This window comes from Scyliorhinus canicula, chromosome 5 (assembly GCF_902713615.1).
Source record: "Scyliorhinus canicula chromosome 5, sScyCan1.1, whole genome shotgun sequence".
Classification (NCBI taxonomy): Eukaryota; Metazoa; Chordata; class Chondrichthyes; order Carcharhiniformes; family Scyliorhinidae; genus Scyliorhinus; species Scyliorhinus canicula.
Genome location: NC_052150.1, coordinates 36,673,912 through 36,693,584, shown reverse-complemented (window position 1 = coordinate 36,693,584; position 19,673 = coordinate 36,673,912). Strand labels below are relative to the sequence as shown.

The 19,673-nt window shown below is 41.9% G+C and overlaps 1 protein-coding gene across 1 annotated transcript in view; it reads right to left on the bottom strand.

Annotated features, from left to right (window-relative positions):
- stt3b (STT3 oligosaccharyltransferase complex catalytic subunit B) overlaps positions 1-19,673 on the bottom strand; it is a 123,210-nt gene that overhangs the window by 39,923 nt on the left and 63,614 nt on the right. The window contains exons 4-5 of the mRNA XM_038796908.1: positions 8,087-8,152; positions 4,092-4,191 (exon numbers count right to left, since the gene is read on the bottom strand). Coding sequence (XP_038652836.1) covers positions 4,092-4,191; positions 8,087-8,152 — 166 coding nt within the window. The remainder of the gene's footprint in view (positions 1-4,091; positions 4,192-8,086; positions 8,153-19,673) is intronic.

Sequence of the window (19,673 nt, the reverse complement as noted above, 5' to 3'; positions counted from 1 at the left end):
TCTGAAAAAGCTGTTCAAAACTGGTTGTAACATTTCGCACAATTCATGTTGTGCAGAACCGATAATAGCTAAGATAGGACGTCACTTGTGTATGTCTTGGGCAGACCACAGATAGTGAGCCACTAGGACAAACCCAGACATGTAGATCGCATGGCAGATCTTCATTCTTACCCAAATCCAGCATGGACATGTGTGATACCAAAGGATGCTAGCATGCAGATTCAATGCCACGCTCTGTGTACCCGAACTGGCGCCGGAATGTGGCGACGAGGGGCTTTTCACAGTAACTTTATTGCAGTGTTAATGTAAGCCTACTTGTGAAAACAAAGGTTAATTATTACTGTTATTATGTGAGTTCCTAATCTTAACATCAGCCATGAGCAGGATAATGGAAGTGTCCAGTTAAACACCTCATACGCATTGTCCAAAAAGGAGTAAGAAAAATCCACATCGACAAAGATACAATTATCCAGAAAAATAACTAAATGTATTTCTTTAAACCTTATCCTCTAGAATATTTCACGAAAATGCTTCATGGTACATGTAAAAGACCATTATTTTTAAATGATCATTGCAACGCGTATGTATCATAAGACAATATCAGGTCAGTAAAACCTTGAGCAGCTTAGAGCCGCAATCTTTATTAATTCTACACCCCTGGAGTTTGTATCACTAATGGCAGTGTGGTGTGCTTTCATGTCAGTGGTGGCGCCTAATTTTATATTTTGTCATTTGAATTGAAGTGACGTCAGCAAGTGAAAGAAGTAGTATATTCTGTGCATATATAATTACATGTTTATATCCACTAATGCATTCAGAGGCCATTTGAGAAGCCAGAAGTGTACTATCTGGAGTTTCAACTCAGTCTTTTCCCATTAATACTTAGCCTGAAGATAGTATGAAATAATCATTTGCCAAGAAATAAATTTCATTAGTTTCCCAAAGCCAACATACTAACCCACGTTTTGCCGGCGAAAGAATACATTTAGTATTTAGCCATTTTAGAAAATCCGAAGGAGTTAAGTCATTACACTCAGCGCAGTCACTATGTGACATATATAATATATACTGTGTACAAGATGTGTGTATACTCTGCTCAAACTGCATAAGATTTAGGTCATCCTCACAATGATATTAACGTCTGCAACTCACTTCTACCTACCCACCAATGCATTCCTTCCAAAAGCAGCTGTGTTTGCTTAATTTCAGATTAAAATATTAATTACTTCCAATCTCTCAGGCAAATAGTTTCTGAAATGCTATCCAGTTAATTCATTAATTTTGCATGGCACTTATTTTTGGACACGCTTTGAACTCACCACTACATGGGAATTTAAAGATTGATGAAAATTCCTTGTATAAAAAATGTCAATATTCCTATCAGATGCATCATCTGAATGTCATGCACATACATAGTTCATACTGCCATCTTCTGGCAAAGCAGAGTGACAGCAATTTCTCCCAGAAATAAATGTCGAAATGTCAATTAGTGGTCATAGAATCTACAGTGCAGGAGGCCATTCGGCCCATTGAATCTGCACCAGCCCTAGGAAAGAGAAGCCTACCTAAGACCACACCTCCACCCGATCCCCGTAATCCATTAACCCCACGTAACCTTTTTTTGGACTCCAAGGGCAATTTAGCATGGCCAATCCCCCTGACCTGCACATCTTTAGACTGTGGGAGGAAATCGGAGCACCCAGAGGAAACCCACGCACACACGGGGAGGACATGCAGACTCCGCACAGAGAGTGTCCCAAGCCGGGAATCGAACTGGGACCCTGGAGCTGTGAAGCAACTGTCCTAACCACTGTGCTACCATGCCACCCATAAAGAAGAGTTGCCTTGCTTGGCCGGGAAGGGTTGATAGAGTAGGGTTGACTAGGAATTCAGCATCATAGAATGGGTACAGCACAGGAGGAGGAAGAACTTATCTAGTCCCATTCTCCCACCTTTTCCACAGAGCCTTTCAAATATTTTCTCCTCAAACAATTATTCAATACACCTTTGAAAGCTATGACTGAATTTGCCACCACCACAAGCTAAGGCAGTGCTTTTCAGATACTAACCACTCACTACATTTTAAAAAATGCTTTACTTCACATTGCCCTTTTGCCAATCACCTTAAATTGGTGCACTCTGGATAATAACGCTTCTGCCAATGGGGACAGTCCCCCCCCCCCCCCCCCCCCCCCAAATCTACCCTGCCCAAATCCCACATGAACTCTCGATAAAATTGCCTCCCAACCTATCTTTTCTTAGGAAAACAGCATTGCCATTCTATCCTCGTTACTGAATTTCTTGTAAATCTTTTCTGTGCCCTTTTGAATGCCTTCATCACATCGTTCCTAAAATATGGTGTTCAGAACTCCGGGACTGGACCAGTGATTTATAAAGGTTGATAACAACCTCTTTGCTCTAACAAAAAATCTACACCATTATTTATAAAGACTAAGATCCTGTATGCCTTATTAACCATTGCTACTCACTGCCTTATGGGCTTTAGATGAAAAATTCCAAATATACAGCCAAATAGGTTGGTTTGAGCACTGGCAGAGTGTGTGTGTGTGGGGGGGAGAGAGAGAGAGATAGACGGACGTAATTTTACTTGTTTGAGACAGATTCTTTTATTTAGTGATGGGATTGGCTCCTTTTCCACATCGGTCATTATTTGAGAAAGGGAATAACTATTAGTAAAATGCCAAATTAAACCTAAATCTCATTTTGAGATGGGGTGGCAGAGGGAATAGATATTTACAGGCTTCAGCAGCAAGATTAACATATTTTTGGCACTGTGCGTAACTATTAATTGGCAAAATGAAGAATAAAATATACGCTGAAAGGTCAAAATAAATTATTTTCATAAAACTAAAAGAGCAGACATTAAATAGTTTAGTTCCTCAAAGTGCACAACACCCACCTCCCCCTGCCATTCCATGATCTATATAGTTTTTAAAAAATTTTTTAAATAATTTTCAAAGCACCCATCATACTTGCACTTAGTTGGCACTCAGTTGGGCCAAATACCATTTTCACAAAAACAATGAAGCATGGCCAACTGAAAGATGCCATGCTAAAATTGCATGCTAAAATCAGTAAGAAATACACAAAGGATCAGCAAACAAGCCACTAGTGAACAGCTCAAACACCACCCCCCACAAATCAATAGCAGAACAAGGAGCAATTTAGCGCTCAGAACATTTTTTAAAACACCTTTACAACTGTCATCTTAGTTAATCAACCTTGTATAGTGGTGTAAAATAGCATTTCAAATAGAATGGACAATTTAATTGACCCATAAAGAAACATTTCAACTCTCCCTCGACTGTGCTGACTGCCTCCTCAGGTTTGAGCGGCATTGTCGCCACAACAGAATTTAAAATTCATTCTCTGCACATCATTCTGGTAGACTGCAAATCCTAAAATGCAGTTTAAGGCTGGCATCTACCACTCCAACAGACGGCGCGGAAATTTTGAACAATAAAGTACTGCCATAGAGCATGCCAGGACATTTGAGTCATTTTAAAATAAATTCAAATGCTGTAAAAATGCATTGGGATTTTCTGACTTGACAAACAAAGAAAAGTCTGAAAGGTATTATTTTCTGATTAAAGATTTCCCCCTCACTCCCCCACCAACCCCTCAAAAAAAGCTGCTTTTCAATTTGTTGTGCATCAGTGCTCTTGAACCGGCAGATCTAGTTAAGAATACTAGTAGAGATACTCCGACTGAACACTGCCTACTAACACAAGTTTTATCTGGATACCCTTGATGCAATCTGGGTGTGACAAGAGATTGCATTGGGCTACATTGAATAACCTCAATAAGTTAACCATATTTGCTTTAATGTTAATAGGAGCAAAATACAACAGCCCAAGTTCAATAAGCAAATTGATTTTTAGCTTTAAACCACTGTACCCTGATTAATTTACTCACCAGATTGGAATGAGACCACCATGCTAAATATGGTAACTGTGTTCAAGACCCCAAAGCAATGCTGAAAATATCAAATGGTGCTAACAAATATAACAGCCAGAGGTGCAAGAATTTGTGAAGTTGTTTTGGAAAGGAACTGTAAAGAGTTTACTGACCTATATAGACCCTTCTGCTGAATCTTTGCATCAGTAGCAATACAAACACGTGTAGTGGGATAAGGTTGATGATGAACACGTAGCCACCCCACGCGGATACCTGAAATCAATGTTCAAAAATGAATCAAAACTACAAGTTGGATATGAAATAGAAGTAAAGCTCACATGAAAAAAAGCATTCCCATGGCTCAATAGCCTCATTCCAAAGTTAAAGAAGATGGAAAATGTGAAGGGCGTGGAAATGTTGTTAGAGGCCAACCAGGTGACATGGCTGTCCTTGTTCCTTTATTGGTTTCAGCATTGGCTTCTTGTCCCCAGTATTTACCTTGCAGGGGTGGGGCCGTGTTCCGTCATCACTCAAACTGGTAGGTAGAACTCCAAGTTTAGCAATGGTTCTTGGGTTTGAGTAAGGAAGATGCATTCACATCACTCCCAGATGCACTGTGTAATGAATACAGTTACAGCTGGGTATTTACGTTTCAAAGTAGGGACAATGTGGTGTTACCACATTTATTGAGGACTCTCATCATCTCATTAGATTGATAAATCTGATTGGTTATGGATCATGCCATTCCTGGTTGACCCATCTTGTAGGGGAGGTTGACTCAAGAACGAGCCTTCTGAATTTTGGAATTCATTTTCATAGATTTTACAGTGCAGAAGGAAGCCATTCGGCCCATCGAGTCTGCACCGGCTCTTGGAAAGAGCATCCCACTTAAGCCCACACTTCTAACTATCCCCGTAACCCTTAACCCCACCGCAACCCCACAGAACCTTTTTGGACACAAAGGGTTATTTAGCATAGCCAATCGACCTAACCTGCACAACTTTGGACTCTGGGAGTAAACCGGAGCACCTGGAGAAACCCCAAGCACACAACAGGGAGAATCTGCAGACTCCACAGAGAGAGTGATCCAAGCCGGGAATCGATCCTGGGACCCTGGAGCTGTGAAGCAACTATGCTAACCACTGTGCTGCCAAGAATCATTTTCTTGATTAGCATACCAAGATCCAGATGAAATCAAGTACAGGCTAAACTGTAGTTCAGTGAAAGTTATAACAGTCTTTGTCTGTCCGGATCAGTCAGTTTAAGGGTACCTCTGTCTTTGGGTTTATTTAGCGAGCGGTGCCTGGTGCACATGGGGTACTGATGACTGGAGAAAGTGATGCAGTTACAGCTGTCATGGGCTGGTGGCAATGGCAGCAGGGTGGTTCGAGAACAGAAACTGAGGAGAACAGAAACAGACTAAGGGAAGGACAACTAAACAAAGTTAGCCTGGCTACAGATTGTTTCCATGAGGGACGGGGTGGGCTGATGGAAGGGAAGGGATGAGATGATGGAATTTAAGCAAAAATAGAGGGGGAAATTAGTTGATGCTATCTTCATGCTAAAATTGAAGATTCACTAGATTTGAATGAAAAAAAATCCAGAAAATGTAAGAGGAATTAAAGTACATCAACATTGATTCTATAGATGATGAAAGTCTATACCAGTGAATTTCTACAGTTTAATTCCAATGCACATGTCACTGCACAAAATTAGACTCGAGAAAGGAACAATTGCAATCTAACACAAATCCTAAACAAAGACTTTGTCATGGAACAAGGTAGTTCTGATGTTTTTAAGATGATAGATACTGACATTTTACAGGCAGATTGCAAGGAAATAGAGCATTAATTCCTCAAAGAATATTGAGCCCATCAGATGTAAAGCATTTCAACTTGGGGGGGGGGGGGGGGGGGGGGGGGGGGGGAGGGGGGGGAAAGAAACCCTGCCCAATTAGAGCATAAATATGGCCAGACTCTTGACAAAATTAGTATTCTTAAAACACTAACTCTGTTTCTCTCTTCAAAGATGTCCCCACAAGTGTGATTTTTTTGGGGGGTTGGTAATGGTCTTTGGTAAAAGAATAACCAAAAATCTTGTTTTTGAAAGTGTACTGTTACAATAATGATACTAATTTGACCATTTGCAGGCCTCCGCTAGTTAAAACATCCTTTTGGCTTTACTGTGATTCAGCAAACAAAACTGGGAGAAGATTAAAATCAAACAATACAAAGTATAACACCAAAATTAAACTGTGAATATTATAACCAAAAATCTTGTTTTTGAAAGTGTACTGTTACAATAATGATACTAATTTGACCATTTGCAGGCCTCCGCTAGTTAAAACATCCTTTTGGCTTTACTGTGATTCAGCAAACAAAACTGGGAGAAGATTAAAATCAAACAATACAAAGTATAACACCAAAATTAAACTGTGAATATTATTAGGTGCATTGCTTGGTTCTTCTTGCACATGGAAGTTTTGTTTAAATGTGTGTGTGATACAGATGACTGGAATTTGCAAGGTCAATACTGTCCATCATTAGAAAGAAAGCAAAGTGCTACCTGCTTTGTAACAAAAGTGAGTGCATCTGCACATGAAAACTGCAGTGTACTTGAGATAACCAAGCTTAAATCTAATTCTTAAATTCATCTTTCAGGTTTAATTATTGGGTTGGATAAAGTATACCTATAAAATCAAAATACTTAACTCAGCGGAATACCTGTCACAATGATGAACACGAGTGAGGATCTACCTACAACTTCAACTAACCATGGACCTATTGAACTGCTTAAAAGAGGACCTGCTTTTAAAAATATACAAAGACACTGATCAAACAGTGGCAGACCTCTGCGGAGAAGAGTGTGTTTTGGGGGGTTGGGGGGGTTGCTGCCAATGCCCACTTCAAACAGACACTTGAAAGGCTACATCCCATCAGATATCAAAGGGCCATCTCCTGTTGATTTAGATCTCAGGATGCGTCGAAAGGTTTCTGAATTCCCTTCTGGAAATACACGGAAATTAGTTTAACAGCTGACTCTGGCAAACAGAAAAGCAGAAACACCAATATAAATCACCCCTGCAGAGACCAGCATCTCTCTCTGGAAACAAATCTCTCTTTCTCATTGGAAACAATTAAAGGTGTCTTCTTCACCGATTGCAAGCTTTAAAGAAGGAATTCTACTGAAATCATCTAACATAAAGGCAGCAATGTGCCGGAAGCGACACCTCACAGACAAGTCAAGAACTTACTCGTATATTCTTTCAATTTTTATTTGGACTTTATTTATCTAATGTATGAGTGCGCATGATGGGTGGCACGGTAGCACAATGGTTAGCAGTGTTGCTTCACAGCACCAGCGTCCCAGGATCGATTCCCGACTTGGGTCACTGTCTGTGTGGAGTCTGTCTGTTCTCCCAGTGTCTGCGTGGGTTTCCTCCGGGTGGTCCGGTTTCCTCCCACAAGTCCCAAAAGACGTGCTGTTAGGTAATTTGGACATTCTGAATTCTCTTTGTGTAAATTGAACAGGCACCGGAATGTGGCAACGAGGGGCTTTTCATAGTAACTTCATTGCAGTGTTAAACAAGCTGACTTGTAACAATAAAGATTCTTATGTGTTGCATCTTTTATTATTTTTTCTATCAGGTTTTAGCAACTAATAAACTTATTTAGACTGCAGGAAACCTGGCTTGATTGGCTCCTTGTAAATGAAGTAAATACATTGGAATGGAAAAGGTATCCACGGGGAAAAGAATTTTAAACAAATCTTTATTGCACCAACTGAGGGGGTTGAATAAAAGGGGAGCCAGTTCATTCCGCCTCACCCGGTCATAACACCAACTATATATACATTCAGCAATTTAGCCATTACTGGTCTACAGACAACCTACCTGAAGATATTTGGTAAATGAGAGTCAGGCTTGCAATCAGGACTTCATAAACTTAAAATACAGCTACGCAATCATTTTGCTGCATCACCCCTGAATCTCTGCAAACATGTTTTATTTTTAACGACAGATAAGGTGGTGCTCTGGGAACAGGACACAGCAGGGTGTAGACTGAACAGTAGAAAAGCTTCACCCGTTGAAGCAATAAAAAATGCAAACTATTAAATTATTTTAGCTTTGATAAAACTCTATAATGGAATAAGGCTTAATCTGCCTTACCATGTAAAAGTAGGACAGGCAGCAACATATCGTCCAGAAAACAGAACCAGTTTTCACAGATTTGACCTGTAATGAAAAACGCACAAGTTGCAATTTATTAAAGATTCCAGCTTTAAATGAAGCTCTATTATGGAAAGCTCTATTATAGATTTCTCATATGTGCAGAAGAATGTGTACTTTTCAATATTGGAGACAACTCAAACTAGACACCGTACATTTTTATTTTTAAGTTCCAAACTGTTCCTGTCCTGGAATAATTCAAGAATACAAAATCATTCACCCAAAATTTCTTTAAAATCCAGAAACTGTATAGAGTAAATGTGCAGTGAAATCTTTAGTCTCCAGAATAAATATAAGACTATTATGTAAAATATATCTATCCTGTTTCAAGGTGCTACAACGGGCTTATCCTTGAATTTGTGAAGAATGTAGCACTTCTATTTGGCGCGTGGGTGATGGAAGATGGGTGTGAAAAATTAAACTGCAACTTTAAGCATCTGGGAACAGAGCACAGGTAACAGCATCTTCTATTTCTGCAAGTCATTGTCAGAATGATGAGGATGGGATGTTAACTGGTCACTTTTAGTATATTAAACCCAAGGTCACGGTGTAAGCTTACCCTAGAATACATTTATTTAATTAGCCAAGGAGTGGGCAAGACAGATCGCAGCCTGCTAGACAGCAGTGTGCTTGAATAGCTGGAGCACAACTACTGACGTTCACTTTAAAAGCAATCTCCTATATTGAATGAATATCAACACTGAACAACTTGTGCAATATTCAGGCTATTTGTCAGCTTCTGTTTCAAACCCAAAAGACCTCACAATGGGGATCAACTGCCTGAGGCTGACCAGCCTCTCAGATAACCAGATTCAGAACAAACTCCTCTCTTCCAATGTTAGCATCAACTGGAATCCAGTTATTTCCAACAAATTGTGTAATATACAAATTGTAGACTAATATGACTTTGCAAATAAATACAAATGTCAATTCTCCTGCAAGATATGAAACAGCCCCATTCTCTCAATAAACCAGCCAGTAAGGAAAAAAGACATCAGAGAATACATGAAGTTTCCTCAATCAGAACAATCCTTCCATCCTAGGGCTTTGTCTGATGAACCTCCATTGCAGTCCCTCTATGGCAAGTACAATGTTCCTTTGATAAGGAGACCTAAACTGTACATATAGTGCAGATGCGATCTCACCAATCTGGGTGTCAAGGTCTACAGCACAGAAATAGCCATTCTGCCCATTGTCTCAACAACAGCCAGCTAGGTCATCTAACCCCATTTTCCAGAACTTGGCCCATAGCCTTGGCATCGCAAATGCACGTCTAAACACTTGATTGTAACAAGGGTCTCTGCCTCCACCATCCTTTCAGGTAGTGAGTTCCAGACTCCCACCAATCTCGGGGGGGAAAACGTTCTTCTCTTATTCGCTCTAAACCTCCTGCCCCTTACCTTAAATCGATGTCCCTGGTTATTGAGTCCTCACCAAAGGGAAAAGTTCCTTCCTGTTTATTCTATCTATGCCCCTCATAATTGTATACATCTCAATCATGTCCCCTTCAGTCTCCTCTGCTCCAAGGCAAACAACCCCAGGCTATCCAATCTCTCTTCATAATTAAAACTCTCCAGCCCAGGCAACATCCTGGTAAATCTCCTTTGCACTCTTTCCAGTGCTATCACATCTCCCCTGTAATGTGGATTCCAGAACTGCACACAATACTCTTTGCTCTTGATAAAAGCAAATTACTGCGCATGCTGGAATCTGAAACTAAAGATAAAATGCTGGAAAATCTCAGCAGGTCTGGCAGCATCTGTAGGGAGAGAAAGAGCTATGGCTTCGAGTCCAAGTGACCCTTTGTCAAAGTTTTAAGACAGACAAAGTGGGAAATGTTTATACTGTGGAGTGAGAAAGATGAGTCATAGCCACAGAAACCCAGGGAAATTGGGTGCTAATGGCCACATAAACCATGGGGAGAGAGTACTAATGGCAGTCCCCAGAGAGAACAAAAGGTGCGAAAGGCTGAACAGAGAAACCAACATCGGAGGATAAACTGTGACAGGTGTAGATGTGGGGTATGGGGAAGCATAGGGGAGAAAGGGCAAGGAAAGGTGGATAAGATGGGGGTAGGGTTTAAATATATATAGAAAGACAATAGAGAAAGGAATGGTAATAGACAGTTAAAATGAAATGGAATGAAAACAAATGGGTCGAGGTGGGGTCAAGCTAATCAACATAGAATTCAACAACTTCAGACTACAGACTTCCGGTCTCAATATCGAAATCAACAACTTCAGATGATTAGCTCAAACCCACCTCGGGCCATTTGTTTTCACCCCATTTCATTTTAACTGTCTTTTACCATTTTTCTCTCTCTTGTCTTTCTTTATATATATATATTTAATCCCTCCCCATCTTATCCACCTTTCCTTACCCTTTTTCTCCTTTGCTCCCCCCCCCCCCCCCCCCCACATCTACATCTGTCACAGTTTATCCTCTGATGTTAGTTTCCTTGCTGTTTGGCCTTTCACACCTTTTGTTCTCTCTGGGACTGCCATTAGCACTCTTTCCCTGTAGTTTCTATGGCTAATAGCATCCCGTTGCCCTGAGTTTCTGTGATTATGACTCATCTTTCATTCTCACTCCACAGTACAAATATTTCCAACTTTCTCTACCTTGTAGCTTTGACAAAGGGTCACCTGGACTCAAAATGTTAGCTCTTTTCTCTCCGTACAGAGGCTGCCAGACCTGCCGAGATTTTCCAGCATTTTCTCTTTGGCTCCCTGCTCTTGAACACTATGCCTCAGCTAATAAAGGCAATTATACCATATGCCTGCTTAATCACTGTATCTACTTGTCCCACTATCTTAAGGGACGGGAGTACATGCATACCAAGGTCCCTCTGAGCCTCGGTGCTTCTCAGGGTCCTGCCGTTTATCACGTATTCCCTTGCCTTGTTTGTCCTGCCAAAGTGCATCACCTCATACTTATCTGGATTGAATTACATTTGCCACTCTCTGCTACCAGTCCACTCTGGCCAAATCATATCGGATCTTATTAAAAATTGGCCTCCCCCAAGTTTAGAATTTGGATTTCGGACCAAACTTTGTCTTTTCCTGAACAAATCTTGAATTTAACGGAGTTATGATCGCGGTCTACAAAATTCTCCTCACTGATATTTCAATCACTTGCCCAGCTTAGATATCTAAAATTAAGCCCCGGACCACCCCCTCTCTTGTGGGGCTTTCTACATTCTGGGTTAAAAGGTTCCCCTGGACGGATTTACAAATTGCATTCCCTCTAAACCGTTAACACTATGGCTACTCCAGTTAATCTTGGGGAAGTTGAAATCTCCCACTATCACTACCCTATTACTTGCAGTAAGACATCTTTGGCTCTGTACTCAAACCAAGGCCGCGCAGACAGATGGACCGAATGGCCTCCTTCTGCACTGTAAATTCTATTATTCTATGAACATACCATTTGCCTTCCTAATTGCTTATGTGATTCATGAACAAAGACACCCAGGTCCCTTTGACATCAACACTTCCCAACCTCTCACCGTTTAAGAAATACTCAGTCTTTCTGTTTTTGCGCCCAAAGTGGATAGCTTCACAATTATTCAAATTATATTCCATCTGGCAAGTCCTGGCACACTCAATTCACCTGTACATACTCCCTGGTAGCCACCTTACAACGTCCTCAACTCAGATTGCCACCTAGTTTTGGGCAATCAGCAAATTTGGAAATAGTACATTTCATCCTTACGTTCAAATCATGGACATAAGATTGTGAACTGTGGGCCAAGTACGGATTCTTGCAGTACTCCACTAATAACAGCCTGCCATCCCAAGAACAATGACTAATTTATTCCTACTCTTTTTTTGGTCTGTTAACTAACCCTCAATCCATACCAGTATATTACCCCCAATCCCATGTGGTCTCGTTTTGTTTAACGAACACCTGGGCAGCACAGTAGCAAGTGGTTAGCACTGTTGCTTCACAGCTCCAGGTTCAATTCCCGCTTGGGTCACTTGTGTGTTTTCCCAGTGTCTGAATGGGTTTCCTCGGGTGCTCCAGTTTTCTCCCACATGTCCCAAAAGACGAGCTTGTTAAGTGAATTGGACATTCGGAATTCTCCCTCTGTGTGCCCGAACAGGTGCCAAGGTGGCGCGACTAGGGGCTTTTCAGTTGCTTAATTGCAGGGTTAATGTAAGCCTACTTGTGACAATAATAATGATTATTGTTGTTGTATGGGACCTTATCAAAAGCCTTCAGAAAATTCAAATATACCATATCCACTGGCTCCTCTTAACCTACGCTACAAGTAACTTCCTCAAAAAATCTCTAACAGGTTTGAGAAACATGATTTCCCTTTCATAAATCCATGTTGATTCTGCCCAATCATTATTTTCCAAGTGTCCAGTTATCACATTCCTTATGATAAGATTCGAATATCACTCATTTCAAAAGGATTTCAAATTAACATGCATTTGGTTCTGTTTTCTCTCCCTCCCTTCTTAAATAGTGAGGTTACATTATATAGTTTCCATAATGAAATGAAATGAAAATCGCTTAGTGTCACAAGTAGGCTTCAAATGAAGTTACTGTGAAAAGCACCTAGTCGCCACATTCCGGCTCCTGTTTGCGGGAGGCTGGTACGGGATAATCTATAGAATTTTGAAAGTTAACCACCAATGCATACACGACAGCCACCTCCTTCAACATGCTGGGATGCAGCTCATCTGGTCCAGGAGAGTCATCAACCTTTTATCCAATTTATTTTGAGTCCTTCTTCTTTATTAATACTAATTTCTTTCAGTTTCTCATTTTCACTAATCCCTTGGTTCCCTAGTATTTCTGGGTGATTTTCTGTACTTTCTGTTGCGAAGGCAGACACAAGTAATTGTTTTGCTTCTCTGCCATTTCCCTTTCTCCGTTATAAATCCTCTTCTCCATCTTTAATGGACCCACATTTGCCCTTGCTAATCTTTTCCCCCCACATACCTAAAGAAACTTTTACAGTCCATTCTTATGCTACTTGCTTGAATTCATATTCTCTTTTCCCTTCATCTGTTTCCTGGTCTTCCTTTACTGGATTTGGAATTGCCCCAATCCTCAGGATTACCATTTTCTCTGACAACCTAAATCACTTCCTTTGATCTAGTGCGATCTTTCAACTTTTTTTATTAGCCATGGTTGATTCACCTTTCCTGTTAGGTTTTTGGGTATTACTTCTGCATCAGCTGGTCTCTTTTGCATAGACCTACATGTATTTTAGGGGGGGGGCGCGGCACAGTGGTTAGCACTGCCACATCACAGCACCAGGGACCCGGGTTCTATTCCAGACTCGGGTGACAATCTGTGTGGAGTTTGCACATTCTCCCATGTTTGCTAAGTTTTCTCCGGGTGCTCCAGTTCTTCCCGCAGTCCAAGGGTCCATTACAGGTGCAGAAGAGAGGATTTAAAATCATTTGTCAATTGATTTTCTGAATTTATGCTCCAATTTAGTTCAAAACTGATTTTAACCTGAACACAAGGTGTTCCATACTCCACTAGATTACCTATTGCACTCTCTACAGTAGCGATAATGTAGAACTGGCTGTCACATTGAGTGATTGAAGCACTGAAGCACAGATGTATTCAAGAGGAGAGTCATGCAAGCATAAACGAGGACGGGGAGTGCTACAGGAACAAAGTGGTGATTAGAGCACAAGGTGCAAACTGCACGAGGTGGGCCAAATGACTTTTGTTCCTGTGCTGGATGTCAATGCAAGTAATTCTTACTAAAAAATTTGGTTTGGAGATAATGTGTAGGTCACATCTTTAAAGTTAGGGCATTCATACATTGAAGAGATTTTCTAATTATACCAATGCTATCAAAAGATATTTCATTTAAAGACTCTAAATACTTTTGCATCACAAGTGCTGCAATTTCTGTTTTAAATATTTAGCATCAAAGGTCCAGATCTTCCAGACTCGATTGTTGGAGACTGGGCATACGAGACACTATGCACATTAGGGATTGTCCCGGAAGTTTGACCTTCCGATGGGGAATTCCTCTGCTCGCTGGGACCGTCCATGAAGGTCTCTGACTCCTGAGTTAGAGTTGAAGACTTTGGATAGTTCCAAAGTACTTCCTGGGTCTTTAACAAAGAAATGTTAGACAGAAAAGTCCTGTTCTAACTTCTGTAACAACTACACAACTGACCCAGCAATCACTCACACTGACCCTCTCCCCACCCGGATCGGACAACCCCTCCTGATCTGTGACCCACCACCTCACCCATTTACCCACCTGCCCATTCACTAATTTTTGCACTTACCTTATAGCAGCTAGTGCTTTAAAAACAGGCTTAACTTCCCTCAGTGCTAAGATGAAGCTCACAGGCGGACTCTACGTTCCGCCTTTCTGTAAAAGCCGGCCTCCGAAGCCTGGCCAGAAATGCAGAGCATTGTCAAGGCACAGAAAAGGTCAGAGGGGCGAGCTATCCAATGGAAATTGCCATTTCACGGAAGATCCAGGCCAACATTTTGAATCACAGTCTATCACACAGAATATCGATATATTTACTGCTAACATAGTTTGACAGCAGTGTCCCCTCTTAAGCTGTGCATCTGCACAACTGTGCAATATTCCATCATTAGAGTAGCACAAATCCTCATGGTTAAATGAGGTTAAGTGCCAGTGTAGCCCCTAGGCAAAGAACTGGTAGATGCCTTCGTAACAGGAAATAAATGAATGAGAACAAAGCCTGACACGATTAATTGGGTGGAATGAACAGTCGAACGTTACTCGTCAGTCCATGGTGCTCAAAGCTATGTTGGGCTCATCTTTACTGCAGTCTGCTTGCTGACCCTTTCAATGGCCATTCCCACCCCCTCACAATCCCTCTCACTTCCTCCACTCGAGCCCTTGCTCACTGAGGTTTCAGGAAAGCGAGAGGGAGGGAGGCAGAAAGAAAGAGGTGGCGAATGGGAGGGAAGTTGTGTGATTAAGTTGTTTAAAAGTGTGAGAAGTTACGAAGAATTGCTAAATTATAAGAGTTAGGGATTTTGATGGGTTAGTTAATACCACTGATTAGTTATTCTATTGCAGCTGATTTTATAGATTTAATGGAAGAGGACAGCATTTATTGTCCATCCCCGACAGCATTTAAGAAATTAATCACATTGCTCGAGATCTGGAGTCACATGTAGGTCAGACCAGGCAAGGATGACAGATTTTCTTCCCTAAAGGACATGAGGGAACCAGGTGGGGTTTTAAGACAATTGGAAGGACCATTTCACGGTCACCGTTAGACTTTTGTTTTAAAAATTGAATTCAAAGTTCACCATCTGCCATGGCGGGATTTGAACACGGGTCCCCAGAATACGACTCTGGATTACTAGTTCATCGATAATATCACTACGCCACCGTCTTCCCTGAATCACTCAGTACGGTTAAAGGCACCAAGGGGAAACAACGTGAGCTGCTGAAAGACTTGACACAGGGGAACATCGTCAGATATATGGCAGCAAAATCAGAGTTGGGGGTGGGGAGGGGGAGGGGGAGGAAGGAGAGAAAAGTGAACAGATAGGGAAAGGAAACAGATGAAATGAAATGAAAATCGCTTATTGTCACGAGTAGGCTTCAATTAAGTTACTGTGAAAAGTCGCCACATTCCGGCGCCTGTCCGGGGAGGCTGGTACGGAAATAGGAGAAGGAAGCTTTATTCCTAATGGTGCAGTTGGTGGGAAGGGACTTGTAGAAAGTGGGGCACTCAATGAAATAATGAGGGACGGTCTCGCCAATCAAACCTTCAGGAATGTTAGTGGCTTTTCATGTCCGAAACCATGGGCATGGCTACAAGCTGCTACAGGGGTTAACCTGCAAAATTAGGTTGAGTGAATAAAACAGGAACAGGAGAGGAATCAATTTCAGAAAATAGAGAGGAGATCCCAACAAGAAAACCAGATGATGCTGATAACTGAAGGCTCAATGAAAAATGGGATTGATGGAAGGGAGCATGGTGCTCAAAAAGAAAAAGTACCAAGCTGGCACCCAGCAATGGAAGCTCCCTGGTAATATAGAACAGAGAACAGTACAGCACAGAACAGGCCCTTCAGCCCTCGATGTTGTGCCGAGCAATGATCACCCTACTCAAACCCACATATCCACCCTATACCCGTAACCCAACAACCTCCCCTTAACCTTACTTTTTAGGACACTACGGGCAATTTAGCATGGCCAATCCACCTAACCTGCACATCTTTGGACTGTGGGAGGAAACCGGAGCACCCGGAGGAAACCCATTCACACACGGGGAGGACGTGCAGACTCCGCACAGACAGTGACCCAGCCGGGAATCGAACCTGGGACCCTGGAGCTGTGAAGCATTTATGCTAACCACCATGCTACCGGAGCATAAAATGTGCAATCAGGTGAAGCAACATTTGGTGAGGGAGCAATGAGTCACCATTTGAGAAACAGTTTTCAGCCTGGTGCTGATTGTCAACAAATTTATTTAAGCTGACTTTTGTGAATGAGGATACATTTGTATGTTTACAATGGAACTAATGCTAGTGACCTGGCAAAACTGTGGTGAATATTAATGGGAGAACTAAACTCATCTAAAATAGTCACTTTGAAGTTTGGGAAAGAACATCCTATTCCACCAATCCATTGCCAAATGAGAATTTTTATTACAGTTCAGGAAGTGGGCATTACTAACGTTTATTGTCCTTCCTCAACATCCCTCAAGATCAGCGTTATGAGCCAATGTTTGCACTGTTGCAGTTTGCATACATTATTGCTTTTCATAACTTCTGTTTTATGCAAAAAAAGCATCTTGCTAGACCATTTCAGAAGACAGTTAAGGATCAACCACATTGCTGTCAGTCTGAAATCACATTTCGGATGTTGCCTGGTATGGAGGGCATTAGCTATGAGAGATTGAATAAACTTGGTTTGTTCTCACTGGAATGAAGGAGGTTGAGGGGCGACCTGATAGAGGTCTACAAATTTATGAGGGGCACAGAGTGGATAGTCAGAGACTTTTTCCCCAGGGTAGAGGGGTCAATTACTAGAGGGGATAGGTTTAAGGTGCGAGGGACAAGGTTTAGAGGAAGTGTACGAGGCAAGTTTTTAAAAAATATACACAGTGTAGTGGGTGCCTGAAACCCGCTGCCGGAGAAAGTGGTGGAAGCAGGGACGATAGTGACATTTATGGGACATCTTGACAAATACATGAATAGGATGGGAACAGAGGGATACGGACCCCGGAAGCGTAGAAGATTTTAGTTTAGACGGGCAACATGGTCGGCGAGGTCTTGGAGGGCCGAAGGGCCTGTTCCTGTGCTGTACGTTTTTTTGTTCTTTGGTCAAGCTCAGAGGGTATGCCAATGACTCGGAGGAAAGGAAAAAAGCTGGAGTTTTATTGACAATCTGCTGGTTGCAGATTACCAACACTAGCTTTGGATTCCAGATGTAACCAACTGATTTAAATTCCCCAACTACAATAAATGGGATTTGAACTTGCATCTTTAGATTAGTCCAGGCCTCTGGATTAGTCAAGTAGCAAGCAGGTTGTTCCACACCAGTTTTCTTAATACATTCAAACTTCTGCATTTTTAACATTTGTTTAAAGAAAACAATCTTTTCGGAGCAGAAGGACATCAAATTTTACCAGACTTCCTGCACCAGAAGTATAGAAAACCGTTAGTTTTTTTTGGATTAAGGTCAAAAATGTATGAAATTTGGCCACTTGCCGCTTTTGCAAACTTCAGTTTAGACACATTTCAGGACAGGGAACTGACTTCTAACCTATCCAGTCACCGCATGTTGTATGTTACAAAGTATAAAACCAGAAGCAGGAGAGAGTAAAGGTTAGAAACAGTAGCTTTTAAAGTATGAATAGAGACTAAAAAGACAGACATCTTTTTAATTTGAGACATTTTAGCACCTCATTAAATATCAGTTACAATCCACAAAAAATTTAAATTAGGGGGTTCTACTTGTCTCATCTTAAAAGAGTGAAAGATTCAACCAATATACTAACTTGAATTTTATCAACCAATTTGACCAAGATGTCTCCCCCCTCCTCTAGTACACTGCTACATACATTTGTATTGTGTGCATTACTATGAAAGAAATAGGAAATACTGTGCTTTGTTTCTTAATCATTTTTTGAAATTTTCAAAAAAGTTTTTATAGATAACGCACACGATCTAAACTACAACACAACTCTGAAAGTTGTTCAAACATGGTACATTTGTCATGCTAATAACAAATGATCAGAGAAAAAGAAAGCAACAGCTGCATTCAAGCCCTCCCTCCCCCCATAGCCCCCCTCACCCCACAATCAAACAAACAACTGATCGTAGTAACCCCTCGAAGTAGGAGATAAAATGGTCGTCAACTTGGTTAGATCCCTGCACCGGTCTCCCGATTTTCACGTCCAAGTAGGATGATACTGGGGTTTATGTGGGTGGGTAAGGTTCCCCAGGAAGTAGGCGGTGGAGGAGAGGTTGGTGTGGGGACGGCTTTGTGTAAGGGATCAGTCAGAGGACATTATTGTTCGCACCTCTTCAGTTCTTGCCAACCAGGAACGCCACAAGCCTGGTGGTGGTACCAGCATTGAGGGTGTGGAATCAATGTTGGCAGCACTGTAGGATGGCAGGCAAGTCCCTCTGGGCACCAATTTGTGGCAACAGGTGGGGCTGGATACGGGGTTTCGGGGGTGGGAGCGGTTAGGGCAGTAATTTTGGGACCCGTTTGTGGGGGTAAGTTTATGAAATTGGGAGCAGCTAGGGGAGGTGTACATGCTACCGAAGGGGAATGGACTCAGCTACCTGCAGATACGGGACTTCTTGAGGAAGGAGTTGGTTTTGTTCTAGTAGCTGCTGCCTCCAGCGCTACTGGGGCTGGTTTAGCACACTGGGCTAAACAGCTGCCTTGTAATGCAGAACAAGGCAGCAGCACGGGTTCAATTCCTGTACTGGCCTCCCCGAACAGGCGCCGGAATGTAACGACTAGGGGCTTTTCACAGTAACTTTATTGAAGCCTACTTGTGACAACAAGCGAATATTATTATACTGGATAAGCTTCTGTCGAGGATGAGGTAGACGAGGGCAAGGTGTCAGATATAAAAAGGGAGCTGATGGAAAGGATGGGTGCCCCGATGGAGGAGGTATGGCGCATGTGTGAAGAGTTGGGAAGGGCAATGCAAGCTGGGGTACGAAGTGAGGCACTGCAGAGGATAAACTTGTCTTCGTTGTGTGCAAGACTGAATCCCGTACGGATTTAAGGTGGTGTACAGGGCTCATATGACATAGGTCTAGGATGAGCCTGTTTTTTCCCAGGGGTGTAAGCCCCTTGATTGCCGGCCCTTCTGGAGGTACAACCTGCAAATTCTTGGTGCTTTGGTGGCAATCAGGGGACTTAGCACTACCCAATTTCCTTGAGTATTATTGGGTGGCCAATGTGGAGAAGGTGTTAGGGTTGTATAGGGAATCTGATTCACATGGGGAAGAATGGAAGCAGGTTTGTGTAAGGGATCAAGCTTCTGGGCTCTAATGACTGCGCCAGTCCCATTCACCC